We start from the raw sequence: 15,132 nt of genomic DNA, 5'->3' as shown, positions 1-15,132 counted from the left end.
GGGAGTAGGGAGCAGACTCTCTGCTGAGCAGACAGCCCGATGTGGGGCTCGATCCCAGGACCCTGGGATTATGACCTGAGCTGAAGGCAGAGGCTTAACCCACTGAGCCACCCAGGTGCCCCATTCAGCATTGTTTAAAATGAGAGGACATCACTTTTCACATTTATTCTCCCACTCAGGAGGAATTAGGAAGATGACACAATCTCTCCTTCTGACGAAACACCATGTCTACACATACAGGCATAGGACTTAAAGACAAGAGGTCTGCCAACATCATAAAATAAAATGTAAAGTCAAACTGATGTATGAGGCACTGCTGTTTTTGCGCTTAGGGACTTTATTTGCCCTTGAAATCTATGAATGGGAGTTTTGGGTACATTTAGATTTTATTTGGGTTAATATCAAAATAATAGACCTTCCCCTAACTTCAACTAAAAAAGGAGAGAACCCAGCGTTGTTTCAGTAGCCAGAGAAAACAGCCTGGGATTTAAAATGTGTCAGGATCTGTCAGGAACAGTTTACTATTGCATTTATTTATTTATTCATTTACTCAGCATGTGATCATTGGGTCAGCAAACAAAACAGACAAAAATCGCTGCCCTCTTGGAGCTTAAGAATTTTCAGGGGATTGTGGGCGGGGGTGGAAGTAGAGTCAGTGAGCAAACATTAGTAAGTGATCTTGTCTGCAGCGACAAAGGACAGAGCAGTCAGGTGTGTCAGTGCAGGAAGTGGGGCTGTAATCTGCATAGGGTCCTGGCCAGCTGTTGAAGAAGGTGACACCATGAGCTAATGCTTGCAGGAGGAGAGGTGATCGCTCCTTATCACGATCCTGCAGGAATCCTTTTGGGCTCAAGTTGGGAACATAAAGGAATGCTAAAGAGCTGAAAAACCGTCACCACCTTTTCCTAAGAGTCTTAGGCTTTTCTCTGTGCCTTATAAATCACAATTGATGAGAGTGTCCTTATTTCAAAGCTAAAATACTGTGCTAGAGAGAAAATTTTAAATTTTTTAAATTAAATTTTGTCCCATTCTGCTAACAGGGATGAATGGTAAAGGCTAGAAAGTTCTGCCTGTCTTATCGCATTTGTTTCTAACCGGCTCCAGGAATCGGCGTGCGTGAAAGTGGTGGCCGCAGTGAGCATGTGGGATGTGTGCATGGAGAAGGGACACAGAGACTTGGAGCAGTTTGAGAAGGTGCATCGCTACATCAGTGACCAGCTCTTCACAAATTTCGTAAGTGACTCTTCCTTCAACCCTCTTTTCGTAGGGTGGCCTTCTTCCCAGGGTTCTCAAGGACCTGCTCTGTGGAAAAGTTAATTCCACAGACATACCATGTGCTTCAGGAATACCAGTCATCCTCTGGCTCCATCCGTATCAGGGTTTTATATTCAGAACAATGGCTTTAATTAGTTAAAAGGACAGGTTGGGCCTCTGGTATTCAAAGAGAATTTTTTATAGCTTGTGATCAGTCAGGTTTGAGGAGACAGAGGCAAACTGGGAAATTTCATCTGGTATCACTGTTGATAACTCTGAAGAAAAAGGACAACTGTAGGAGCCCTAACTTAGAAAGGAATATTTAGTAGTTTCAACGTTAACCAATGGATCTTTGAAATGGCGTGTGCTTCCTTATAAAGATGGTACTAAAGGCCAAATTGCTCTGGCAATTCTAAATATAGATGTGGGATTGTTTGATGGTGAGGAGAAAGAGATGAGTGGGGTTTGAAGGTTTCTTGGAAATTTCTGGATGGTTTCAGGCTGAAGAAAGTATTCATTCACATTTGAGGAACACACAGGTGTTCTCACCAGTAGCATCTTACTGAAAGTAACATACTAAGTCCCTATTTATGTTCTTTACGTGACAGTATCCTGCCCCTCGATGTCTGTCCTTCTAGAACAAATTAAAGAGAAAAATCTTTTGAAAACTAGAAGCAGGTGTTAACAAGTAGTTATGATTAGAAAAGGTATGGTGGGTGTATGAAGGCTTCTCCCCCTCAGACTTCTGCAACAAGTATCTCTTGGGTTAAATTTGATCCGTGTAGACCTGTGTACTAAGCTGTGATACCGGGCAGATGACCCGTTATCCACGGTGGCACTAAGGCAGGCTCAGCACATTTTGCAGACTCGAGCGAGTGCATATGGTTGGTGATGGTTATACATTGAGAAGTTTTTATAAAATGTGTGAGTCTGTCTGGCGTTGGGTAAGTAGAACGCCTTGGACCTGCGTGGGTTTCCATTGTGCGGGAGGAGCAAAGCAGGCACTGCAGGATATCACAGATCGGCCCCACGGGTGTTTCAGGGAAGGACACATATCCGTGGTGATGGGTGGTCACTGGACTTACTGTGCGGATCTAGCCTCAGTAAATACAAACCCGGATAAATACAAAGTAAATACAATTTACAAAGTAAATACAAATGTTGTCTGCCCCAACCTGATGCTTGGTTAAAACCCCGAAATAGGGGATCTGGAAGGGCTGAGCCTTGTGGTTGTCTTGTCCCCACAGAAGGAGAGGACGGAGCGGCTGGTCATCTCTCCCCTCAATCAGCTGCTGAGCATGTTCACGGGGCCGCACAAGCTGGTGCAGAAGCGCTTCGACAAGCTGCTGGACTTCTACAATTGCACGGAGCGGGCGGAGAAGCTGAAGGACAAGAAGACCCTGGAGGAGCTGCAGTCGGCCCGGAACAACTACGAGGCCCTGAATGCGCAGCTGTTGGACGAGCTGCCCAAGTTCCACCAGTACGCGCGGGGGCTGCTCACCAACTGCGTCCACGGCTACGCCCAGGCCCACTGTGACTTTGTGCGCCGGGCGCTGGAGCAGCTCCAGCCGCTGCTGTCGGTGCGTGAGCCGCCCACCCTCCCCTCCGCGTCCCGCCCCCCAACCTCCGGCTTGGGAGAGGGGTCACAGGCTCTCCCAGTGTCCTGGGAGTGCACATGTGGGGTGCCTGAGAAAGTCTTCCCGCTGGAGAGATTAAAGAGGGCCCTGGGTCAGGCCCATCCCACCTGGAATTTCCTGGCCCTTGCCTGTGTCTGGGGCTTCCAAGCGGCTCTTTCCACCCTGCAGAGCTGCGGAGTGGTGGAGAGCCACCTGCCGGGCCTGCTGGCAGGGCCACGGTACCCACACCGGCAAGCCTGGGTCCTCCATCCGTGGTCTCTCTCTCTCTCTCTCAATCTCTTTCTCTCTCTCTGCCCCACCCGCCGACTCCAGTTACTTAAAGTTGCTGGCAGAGAGGGCAACCTGATTGCCATCTTCCACGAAGAGCACAGCAGGGTCCTACAGCAGCTCCAGGTTTTCACTTTCTTCCCGGAGTCACTTCCCGCCTCCAGGAAGCCCTTTGAGAGGAAGACCATGGACCGCCAGTCGGCGCGGAAACCGCTCCTGGGCCTGGTGAGTGGGGGTGTTCAGGCCCGGCCTGGTCAGCAACGACCCCTGTGTCCCAGAGCAGACCACTTAGCCCAGTTCTCAGCTAATGGACGCAGGTATCATACTGATATCAGCGAGTTATGACGTTCAGACAGGCTCGTATGCGTAAAGCACTTAGAAATGGCCTGGCACAGAGCTAGCATGGCACAGGGAAGCTGTCTTCATTGTTACTACTGATGCACCCAGCTTCGGCCACAGAGGAGTGCTTTCACGGGAGTTTAAATATCTTATTGTAATGGAGGATAAAGGTCATGGAGTTCTCACATCTGTCGTGGGCTCCTGCAGGCAATGTCCCTGAGCATCAAGGTGGGTAATGGTAGTGACCGCCAGTAGCTTTTTTACACTCGATATGTCGGTCAGAACAGCTTCTGAAAAGCATTCTCAGATCTTAGTCTATCCAGTGATTGGAGTTTGCAAAGGACTAATATTAATACTTTAATCAGTTAATTAAGGAAACTGATTTAAGGGTATGTTAATTCTGCCAGGTTTCCCCATGTTCAGTCATGTATTGGAAAAGGTACTAGGGTGGCTCAGTCTGTTGGGCATCTGCTCAGGTCATTCCGCTCAGGTCATGATCCCGGGGTCCTGGGATCAGGTCCTGCATCAGGCTCCCCACTGAGGGGGGCTCTGCTACTCCCTCTCCCTCTGTCTGCTGCTCTCCCTGCTTGTGCGCTCTGTCAAATAAATAAAAATAAAATCTTTAAAAAAAAGTAATTATCTGATACATGGCCAAATTGTTCATGGCTGACTGCTTTTCTACCCAAAGTAACATTCTTTTAGAACTCATTTCCAAAGTAGGATGAGATACACCAGATTATATGGGCCATAATTGGAAAGATTATTGATCTCTCTTGACAACACATTGCTCCGTATAATCTCATAGGTGTTAATTTATATTACCTTAAAAGGGAAAATCAAATTTATTATTACTTTTATTTAATTCTAATTTTTACAAATCATAATTGTTTTTATAGATGGGAAAGTCAAGATAAGGAAAGTCTCAGTTTATTTTTTTTAATTTTTTTTAATGGATTTTATTTATTTATTTGACAGAGATCACAAGTAGGCAGAGAGATAGGCAGAGAGAGAGGGGGAAGCAGGCTTCCCACTGAGCAGAGAGCGCGATGTAGGGCTCAATCCCAGGACCCTGGGATCATGAACTGAGCTGAAGGCAGAGGCTTTAATCCACTGAGCCACCCAGGCACCCCCAGGAAAGTCTCAGTTGTTTAAATTCATATAGCAAAACAGAAAATCTTGTAATATTACTTATATAGTTTGAACTCTTCTGGTGGCACTTCTTTTTAAAGTTTTATTTTTAAGTAATTTTTACACCGTGTGGGGCTTGAACTCACAACCCCGAGATTGAGAGTTGCACATTCTACCGACTGAGCCAGCCAAGCACCCCACGGGACACTTAAATCACATTTTTTGGTCACAAGATAAACAGATGTGGCACTAAGATGGGACATTAAATTTTCTTAATAGCTACCAAGGCAAAAAACATGAGCTAAGATCATGATTTTTACCTAGCCACATGGACTGTCTCAGGCTCAAAAATATCTGATGGGAGTAGCAAGGGGCTGGCTGTTGTTGCCCCCATTTCTGAGACTCACTGTGAGCTGAGCTTAGTTGTGGCCATGGTCTGGTGGCCAGGGAGGACTTGTGTCTACTACGTCTCTTGTGTTGCCTTCCAGCCAAGTTACATGCTACAGTCGGAAGAACTCCGGGCCTCCCTTCTGGCAAGGTATCCCCCTGAGAAACTCTTCCAAGCAGAACGGAACTTCAATGCCGCTCAGGACTTGGATGTCTCACTTCTGGAAGGGGACCTGGTGGGCGTGATCAAAAAGAAGGACCCCATGGGCAGTCAGAACCGCTGGCTGATTGACAACGGAGGTAGGAATATTAGACCTCAGATTACTCTAACTCTAAATGAGGAGAAAGTTATTTCTGACTGTATCCAAATCTTGTCTAGGCCAAAAAAGAAAAAGAAAAAAAAAAAAGAAAAGAAAATGAAAATCTTTGATTAAAGGGGAAAAATAACCTTCCAAGTTCTGTCCATCTTGGGAGAGTGCAGTGCCCAGTCATTACCAAAACAAAATCTGTCTTTGGTTTTGGTTTTGTTTTCACAAATTCCAGAAGGGGCTCCATTTCTTACCTTTGCAGGCTCTTGCCAAGCTTCGCAGCTCTTCCAGGCCATGCTTACAGGCCCCCGAGCCCTTTCAACCTGTTCCAAGTGAACCACAAAATAAGCTGCCCTCTTCCAAGCTCTGGAAATGGGTTTTGAGGATGTGTGAATTTAGAACCTGTAGTAAAGGGTTTTTTGTTTGCTTTACTGGTTTTACCTCATGACTAGGGAATGGCTTTAAAAATAGCTTTATAGCTTTTTTCTAGCGGGGGTGGTAGCAGGGGCTAGGGGGTTTGTTGGGTACAGAATTTAAAGAAAAGTAAAAAAGAAAAATCCATGTCATTTCTCCACTATTCCAATAATCCAAAAAGCTCTAAAAAACAAAGGGCTTTTTTCCCAGAACTCACTCACCAAAACCTTCCCTGATCTGAACTTATTTGGTAGCAAAATCCCAGCAAAGTGTTGTGAAGCTGTTTATAATTGTAACTCCTCTCTTTTGATGTGAATAGTCATACATTATAGAAACATCAGTGGGTTTAATTTTGAGGCGGTGACCCAGACCCTGCTGGGGTTGTCATTGTCATAAACCGTATACGAACCTGATTCCTTTCCCCAAATTCAAAAAGGCTGAATTCCAAAGCCCATCTGGCTCTTAGCATTTTAAATAAGGACTGTGGGCCTATACAATGAACTTCTCTGTTCACACCACCGGAATGGAAAATTGTGACATTCTCAGTTTGAAAGTATTTTGTGGATCTCCTCCCCCGCCCATCCTTCCTGCTTACCCAAAAAATGGAGATTGGCAGTGGGAAAGGAACGCAAGGATGGAGGGCGATGGGCCAGGGAAGCTGCTGATGGGTTCACAGAAGGGTTCCCAGTAACCATCCAGGCTGTTCAAGAAACTGTTCCACCCCTGGGGCTTTTATCTACGCCATCCCGGTGAGTGGTGGCAGGAAGCCCACGGTATTAGGATCGGCAGTTAGACCCTCTACCCCTCACCATCTGCCCAAGGGAAACTACTCCCTCTGCCCCCATTAAGGCAGATGTAACAAAAACACATTGAAGATGAAGGCGGAGATGGCTGTTGGTCGCATGGAGGTTTTATGCTCTGGGCGCTTCCCTTGACAGATCCTCCTTTCTTACTTAGTATTATGAAAAATGTACCTGTGGATCAAGGATTTCAGACTTATATGTTACAAAGTTTGAGCTGCAGACCCCTGCATTTATTAAAGTGATCACGTGCTGTGCCCGCGTTGCGTCCACATGAGCCCCCATAGACCGCTTCCAGCCTTAGCCTGTTCTCACAATACATCCACCATGTTCCCAGAGCACACGTGGAGATTCAAGTGCCCTGGATGGAAAAAGGGCCGGTGGCCATCTTCGAGCGGATCAGTCACTAGGAGGATGGTTTTTAAAATCCCTTTTTCCATACTCAGTGTATCTGAGCACATCCTTAGTTAAGTCTCTCCTAGCCTTTGTTTCCGTGATGTAGATATCCTGTTCAGTTTTCTTCATCTGCTCATTCTCAAGCACATGGCCACTTGTATTACTGTCCCCTTGAATGTCCACAAGGACTCCGTCACTCACCTTTCAGGCAGTGGTAGTAAGTTTGCCCTGGCAGGTAGCCACAGGGTTGTGTCTCCTGGGATTGACTGTCCCACCTTTTTTGTCCCTAAGCATCTTATTTTGTGTCTCTCACTATTGCCCTTGCTCTTCAACCATTTTTTTTTTCGGTGACTCTGCCCGCCATCCATTCCATTAAAAGCACTTCCTGTTGACTCTTCCTCCCTGTAGTCACCAAAGGCTTTGTGTACAGCTCCTTCCTGAAGCCCTACAATGCGCGCCGCAGCCACTCGGATGCCTCAGTGGGCAGCCACTCGTCCACTGAGTCGGAGCTGGGCAGCTCCTCCCCCAGGTTCCCGCAGCAGAACAGCAGCAGCACCCTGACCTTCAATCCCAGCAGCATGGCCGTGTCCTTCACATCGGGGTCTTGCCAGAAGCAACCTCAAGATGCCACTTCATTGAAGGAACTGGACCAAGAAGCTCTCAGTGCATCCTTAAATTTGGATTGTTCAGAAAGCAGTCCTTCCAGATGCCCCACCGACCCAGACCCCAGCTCCCAGCCCAGGTCATGGGACCTCCCAGAGGCAGCCAGAGACATTCACCCGCCTGCCCCCGCCCTCAGGAGTTGCAGGAACTCCAGGCGTCCAGAAACGGTCGGTTACTCCCTACAAGGGCGAAACGGGCAGGGAAAAGACCTTATGAGAGGGTGTACGAGAACATCCCAGTCTCTGGAAGACAAAAACGAAGAGCCAGAAAGCAGGGAGGCAGAAGGCAACCAGGCAAGTGCTCCCTGGTCGCCGTGTAGCAGACGTGGCGGGAGTGTTGGGGGGTAGGTGGAGGAGAGGGGGAGTCCGAGGCGCGCCCAGGGCCTGGGTGGTGGTCTGGGCTGAGCTCACCGACAAGTCTTATAAAGCACACACGGAATCTCACTCTAAGAGTGAGCACCTCCACACCTTCAGGTTGGCTGACGCTTCCCAGGCTGTTTTTGGGCCCCTTCTGCTGTGTCATTGGGCATTCACAAGGTGTTACAACGAAAACCTTTTCCACTGTGCCAGCTCATAATCCCTCATCGTATAAAGTCTGCCATTTATCCCATCTATTTGTTTTTTTATTCAAATAGCTCTGTGTTTTCCCCCTGGAATTTAGAAATAACATTCTCAGTTTTTTCTATTCTTTTTATAATGGCCTATTTTTGTCTTTATGAATTTGAGTAAGCTTTTGTATCTTGAGCATATTAAACCTACCTATTTTAAGGTCACTTTCACATTCATGGCTGGCGAACCCCTGGTTGCCTTTGCGCCCTCTTGTATCAGGGATTTTCCACATGTGTCTTAGACCATCTGTCTATGAGCTCATCTCCAGCCGGGTTGCCTTTGAGAGACTCAGATGTGTCCTGGGTTGTGGAGGCATTTGCCTCTGCCAACCTCTGGATTCCAAAAGACCAGTTTTCAACACAAGCTTCTCAGTTCACCGGTCATTCTACGCCACATTCCTCAGGACTACAGATGGGCTTAAGGAATTGCCTGTTCCTCAGGTGATTCTGCTGCTGCCCACTGCCCAGGACAGGCATCCAAGTTTTGGGCCAGTCAGTGGACGCTTTTCTTAGACATGTGGAAGGAGGAGATGGCCCCCCCTTTTAAAAATTCTGATTTTGTTTAAAAAGCTCACTTATCGCTTCATCGACTCCTCCAAGTCCTAAGAGTATGTTTTCATCCTTGTGCCTCCCTGGGCTTTGTGGCTTTGCCTCCCTGAACTTTGTGGCTTCCCCTCCCGATCACTGAGCACTGCCTATCAGCCATATTGGCCAAAAGTTCCTTCTTTCACTTTTTAAGGCAACTCTGAAAGAGTAGAAGGATATAAATTCTGGTTTTCTTTGAATCTGCCCTGTTCATTATGGTAGCTCTCAGGTCTATGTAGCATTTTAAATTTAAGTTAGTTAAAATTAAATAAAATTTAAAATTAAGTGCCTCAGTCTTACTGGCCATACTTCAAGTGCTTGATAGCCACACGTGTCTAGAGGCTGCCATATTGGATAGCACAGGTATAGAACATTCCTATCACCGCAGGAAGTCCTGCTGGACAGTATTGCTCCAATCAATGTCTCGTTTTCTCTCCCTCTCATAGGTCTATTTTGCTGTGTATACCTTCAAGGCACGGAATCCAAATGAGCTGAGTGTGTCAGCCAATCAGAGACTCAAGATCCTGGAGTTTAAAGACGTTATGGGAAATACAGAGTGGTGGTTAGCCGAAGTTAATGGGAAGAAGGGGTATGTCCCATCCAATTATATCCGCAAAGCTGAATATACCTGAACTTATTCTCCTTCTCACTCAACCTTGCTGCCTTCACTTCCTTCTGCTGAAGGGTCCTGGTGGCCCTGTGAAAGGGCACCTGCTCCTGGGACACTGGCCCCATCTGCACTGTTTAACTACGGCATGGCACAGGACACAAGATGAGTCTTGTTTCCCGCCATTGGGTTGTCAACTTTGATGCTCACTAGACTTTCTAGAATTTGAAATGGACCCCAGGGCTTGTGAGTGACTCTGTGACCATGAGAAGAAAGGCATGTCTCGGGTCAGCCTTTGGAAATGAGAAATTTCCCATAAGAAGACCAGTATCAGATATATGCTAGAAGCACGCTCCAGCCTGAGAAGATGTGGGCTTGGGTTGTACCATACTGAGTTTGGGGTGGTCCCATGCTCCGTGAACAAATGCCAGATACTGACTTGGATGAAGAGAGTTCTCTGGGAGCCCTTATAGACTGCGCCTCCGCACGTGGCAACAAGTTTGTTGAGATTGTACCAAATCTGGTATTTCAATGCTTCCGTGTTTAGTACACATTCATACATACACCCACACCCCTAATTTCCAAAAGTCCCTCAAATACTCCCACAATCTGTAACCTTATTTGTTTCAAATACTGCATTCCCAGATTGCCGAGCCAACATTCAGTTGTGTTCTCTTTTTTAAAAGCATTTAGGGTCTTTTTTCCCTTCATCATTTCTGTGAATGGGTCTCTTCCCTTTGAGATGTACAACCGTCTACCCCTTCTTGACAGTCACCTGCACCTTACGAGTCCGTGTGTGATGTCTCCTGGCCCTTCACCCAGAATCCAATAACAGATAGCTTTTCCTAGGAGAACAAGGTGAGAGCTTCAGCCACCCCATGGAAAGAGCTTGCCTTATGGTGAGCTGAACCTGTTTGGCCTGGCGGAAGCCTGGATGCCTTTCTCCTTCATCCGCACTACTGTCCACAGATGCAGAAAGCCTAATACTCGTGTAGTGTATGAATGGGAAGTGGTCCCAGAGGTAGCTTATCCAAGACTTGGAAATAAGCATTTTCTGTTTCACAACTAACCTCCATGCTTCAGAGACCATAGTCTAAGCCAGACAGATTCTAAAGTGCCTGATCGTCCCACCATCTGGCTTCAGGAAAATCTCCGCTAATCCTTACAACAAAGAATCGCTCCCTGACTATTCTATTTAAGCAAGGCTCTTATTCTTAAGGTTTGCGCCAGATATGAGGCCTACCTGGGAATAGAAAACTAGACTTTTGTCTCAAGAAAGGGAATTAAGAACACCTGACAGCCCCCTGCTCCTTCAAGTGCACCTTTGGCCTTAAAAATCCTGATGAACTGGAAGACACCTATGGGCCCCTTAGCCTTGTGTGTCTGCGGGTCGGTCAGAAGGCAGCAATGCGAGTCTCTTGTGAATAGTGTTTATATTTAGAGATGTTTATATTTAAGTAGTTATTTTATAAATAAAAGCATTTCTATGGGCCGTGAGTGTGTTTTCTTGATTTCTGTCCATGTGTTTAGCCTGAACCTTGTCGGATTTCTGAAGGTACCTTTTTGACAATTCAAAACAGTGGCGAGATTCCAGACAATGGGAGAGGCTAACTGAAGAAATTCCAGTCAAAAATCCATTTTGTTAAATATAATTTCAACAGAATTCCCATACCCTCAAAAGATGCCCATGTTGCAGGTGATCGCCCCTCTTTACGCTGTTTTGTACTATAAAATGCTAGTGGAACAGAACTGAAGGCTTTAAACTGAAGGCTATAAGGTAAGCTCTTTGCTGATATCACAGAGGTGGAAACTGACTCCCTAGAGATAAAGTAACAAGGCACGGAGTAGCAGCTGCACGAGGGTGGGGATGGTACGGGAGGGGGGGGGGGCAGGAGCACTGGCCGCCCAGGGTTGGGGGTGGGGGTTGCTGTGGGTGAGGGGAGACCCTAGACCATGAAGCAATTACCTGATACTGTGAAGGGAGAGAAAACATGATGGGTTAGGTGGACTCTGAGAAGAAATTTATCAGTCAGCTAGGCCAACTCTTACTTTATGGTCTAGGAAAATGGGATTGAGAGACATTGTGACTTCCCCAAGCCACCCATTGAGTTTTTAATGGATCCTGAATTGAAACTTGGGTCTTGGGTTCTCTAGCTGAGTCTCTCCACCTTGTTCTGGAGCCAGACGGTCTGGCTTCAGATACTTAAGAGCTTTGTGACCTTGACAACTTACCCAACCCATTCTTCAGCTTCCTTATCTGAAGTAGGTGGTAATACTATCCGCATCATGGGTTATTGTAAGGATTGAATGAGTTAGTACATGGAGAGTCCTAGAGCTGCCTGATCCTTAGTAATAAATTGGAGAGCCCTTGGGGTCCAAGTCAAGGAATTTAAATTTGATGAGTCTGGTAGTAAGAAACTCTGGTAGGCTCTTAAATGGATTGTCTGTTTTAGGAAAGCTAAATGTTAAGGGGATGATTGAGAGGGAGGACAGATCAAAGGCAAGAAAATCTAATTAGTTGGAAAAAAGTTAACTGCTTTGGGCATCAGATTGCTGGAGAGTGGAAAAAAGCATTCTACAAAGACTGCAGTTGAAGAAATGATGGAATCACTGACAAAAGGGAGATCACTGAGATGGGAGCAGGTTTAGGAAAAGATGAGGTTTCTCATATTAAACACAAGATATCTGCCTATCTTGCTCCTCCAGGTGTGGCCTTAGCCCAGTAGCATCACTGCAACCCGGGAATTAATGGAAATGCAGGCTCCTCCCGAGTATCCCAGAGCTCAAGATCCTGACATGATTTATGTGCACAGCACAGTTTGAGAACCATCTGTCAAGGCAATTTTTTTTTAAGATTTTATTTATTTGCTTGAGAGAGTGAGAGAGAGAGCACAGAGGGAGGAGAAGCAGACTCCACTGAGCAGGAAGCCCGAGGTGGGGCTCAATCCTAGGACCCAGAGATCATGATCTGAGCTGAACTTAAACCTCTGCTTAACCGACTGAGCAACCCAGATAACCCCCAAGGCAATTTTTTTTAATGGAACTTTCTACTGTCAGAAAAGTAAAAATTACAAAACCCATGGGAGGAAAGAGTATCAGATGTTTCAGAAATGTTCCTGAAGAAAATTTCTTAATCTGGTTTATCTGCTTGCTTCAACTCATGCATTTTCTCCCTTTCCTGCCTGGAAGTAGCTCTTCAGTTGTGCTTTTATCCGAGAGTCCTAGGAGAACGGAGCAGTGGTGGGGACTGCCATCTATAAAGGCTGGATTTCTGGCTTTCATCTCAAGAGCACTGTGAGAACCAAATAAAATGACGTGTACATTTTTGTGCAATGTGAGCTCTAGGACTACATGGTTCTAATAAGGATTGAATTTTGTGTCACCCTGTTTTAGTTAGATTGTGAAACTAGGACTCTGCTATGTGGATTTTGTTTCAAGATCAGGATTTCAAACCAGCCCCAGAAGAACGTGGTTGTTTCATGTGGAGAACCTTAGACCCAAGGACCAAGATACCTCAAGATGCCGACACATTATTCTAAATCCTCTCTCTAGTTGCCACAACTCACACAACTGGGGATTTTAAGCTCTTCTGCCTGTTAATACATTGTATGGATGGAGTTTTTACTGTCACACCTTGCCAAGTACAACAGAACATTGCCTTACCTCACCTAGCCTACTGGAATCTTCCTGCAATTGTTAATGAAGATCAGGATTAGTCTTTTGCCTCTATCGAGAAGGGAGAATTCAACAACAAATTGGGGGCCTTGCAAAGCTGCATAGGGTCATCTATTCCTTCATATCCCTCCAAGATGACCCTCAAAGAGAAAGGAGCCAATTTAGTGTCCTCCCAGAAGTTCTGATAGTGTGGTGGGAGGGAACGAATGTTCTAGTTAGGGCAACAGTGGCGTATTCTTTCAGGAAAAGTTGATTGGGAGCATGGAGACACCTGGGAATCCACTGCCGATCAGGGGGTGTCTACAGACTTAAACCATGGTACAAGGCCCTGCCTGAGTACCGCCTGTCCCTGAGACACCAAGTTTCTAGCTCCAAACCGTTCCCATGGCAGCTGTCCTCAGGTCCAGGATCAGGGATGCCAAGAGTGACTGCGGATCTGTCCACAGCCTCCTCCTGTGGTTGGAATCACCATGTCTCACTTTAACAAGGGACCTTCCTACAACCCCTTGGCTGAGATCAAGAAAACCTCCCAAAAATGATGAAGCTGAATAAGATCTTCGCAGTTTGCCAGAAGGGGTGGCAGGCATGAGGACTGAAACCCATTTCAGCAGGGCTAAAAAGATGGCATAATCCTACAAATTCAGACAACAGGATTCATTGAAGATGAAACTTGGGTCTTGGGTTCTCTAACTGAGTCTTTCCACCTTGTTCTAGAGCCAGACGGTCTGGCTTCAGATACTTAAGATACCTCCATTTTGTTTCTTGTTCACATATATACAATATTGGAGAATATTGGCAATTTTATCAGAGCTTCTTAGACTCAGGGTAGTGTGTTGGTTTCCCACTGCGGCTACAACAAATTACTACAGTCTGTGGCCTAAAACAACACAAATTTATTATCTTACAATTCTGGAGGTCAAGAGTTCAAAATCTGTCTCATGGGGCTAGATTCACTGTGGCAGGGGGGCTGGTTCCTGCTTGAGGCTCCAGGAGAGAATCCGGTTCCTTGCCTTTTCCAAGCTTCTGGAAGCTGCCTGCATTAGCTTATGGCCCCTTTCTCTGACATCAAAGCTGGCAGCATAATGTCTCCTAGGGTCTCCATCATCATTCTGACTGTGACCCTCCTGCCTCTCATATAGGGATCTTTTTGATAATCAGGCCCCATGTGGGTAAGGTCATCTCAGTATCCTTACTCATGTTTGCAAAGTCCCTTTTGCTATGTAAGGTAAGTAAATCCTCGTGGGTTTGGAGGATTAGAGCATGAATATCTTTGGGGCCCATTATTCTATCTGCTGCAGATACGAAACCATGTGATATTTCTGAGGCAAATGATCTTCTTGAAAATGGAAACATGATCCAGTTGTGGATCATGTGGATCATCACTGGTGATCCTGGAATAGGGGTCAACAGAACTTTCCTGGAAAAGATCAGATAGGAAGTATTCTAGACTTTGCAGGCCATCCAGTCTGTCACAATATCTCAGCTCTGCCTTTGTAACCCAAAAGCAGGCATAGATAATACAGAAACAAGTGAGCACGGCTGTGTTTCAGTAAATCTTCATTTACAAGAACAGCCAGCCAGATTTGGCCCGGGAGCCATACCCCTCCTCTAGGTCTGGCTACAGCAAAAAGATCCGGGTCACCCATTAACTTTGAGGTTAAGTGTGCAGGAAAATGAGACCTTTTGAGGAAGGAAAATGAAAAGCTAGCAAAAGTGTAATTGGTTTAGAGATGGGAACTAATGTATCAGCCAGGCAGATATCCGTGGGGCTAGGAGGTGTCTTTTTTTTTTTTTTTAGATTTTTATTTATTTATTTGACAGAGATCACAAGTAGGCAGAGAGTCAGGCAGAGAGAGGAAGGAAAGCAGGCTCCCTGCTGAGCAGAGAGCCCGATGTGGGGCTTGATCCCAGGACCCTGAGATCATGACCTGAGCCGAAAGCAGAGGCTTTAACCCACTGAGCCACCCAGGAACCCCAGGAAGTGTCTTTATGATACCAGAATGTAAACCATGACAAACCAGATCACAGTTTCCCTGCAACGGGTGCTAACAACAGAAGAGCCAGC

The 15,132-nt window shown here is 46.2% G+C and overlaps 1 protein-coding gene across 3 annotated transcripts in view; it reads left to right on the top strand.

The window, feature by feature from the left end:
- DNMBP (dynamin binding protein) overlaps nt 1-10,884 on the top strand; it is a 103,430-nt gene extending 92,546 nt beyond the window's left edge. For all 3 annotated transcript variants that reach the window (XM_082722266.1, XM_082722268.1, XM_082722267.1), the window contains 6 exons: nt 1,105-1,233; nt 2,502-2,834; nt 3,204-3,383; nt 5,114-5,312; nt 7,339-7,886; nt 9,232-10,884. In XM_082722266.1, coding sequence (XP_082578392.1) covers nt 1,105-1,233; nt 2,502-2,834; nt 3,204-3,383; nt 5,114-5,312; nt 7,339-7,886; nt 9,232-9,417 — 1,575 coding nt within the window. In that variant the 3' untranslated portion in view covers nt 9,418-10,884. The remainder of the gene's footprint in view (nt 1-1,104; nt 1,234-2,501; nt 2,835-3,203; nt 3,384-5,113; nt 5,313-7,338; nt 7,887-9,231) is intronic.
- The last annotated feature ends 4,248 nt before the right edge of the window (nt 10,885-15,132 follow it).

Source organism: Mustela nivalis, assembly GCF_964662115.1.
Source record: "Mustela nivalis genome assembly, chromosome: 2".
In the NCBI taxonomy this organism is placed as follows: Eukaryota; Metazoa; Chordata; class Mammalia; order Carnivora; family Mustelidae; genus Mustela; species Mustela nivalis.
Note: the sequence above shows the minus strand (reverse complement) of the source record. Positions and strands in the feature narration are given on the sequence as shown.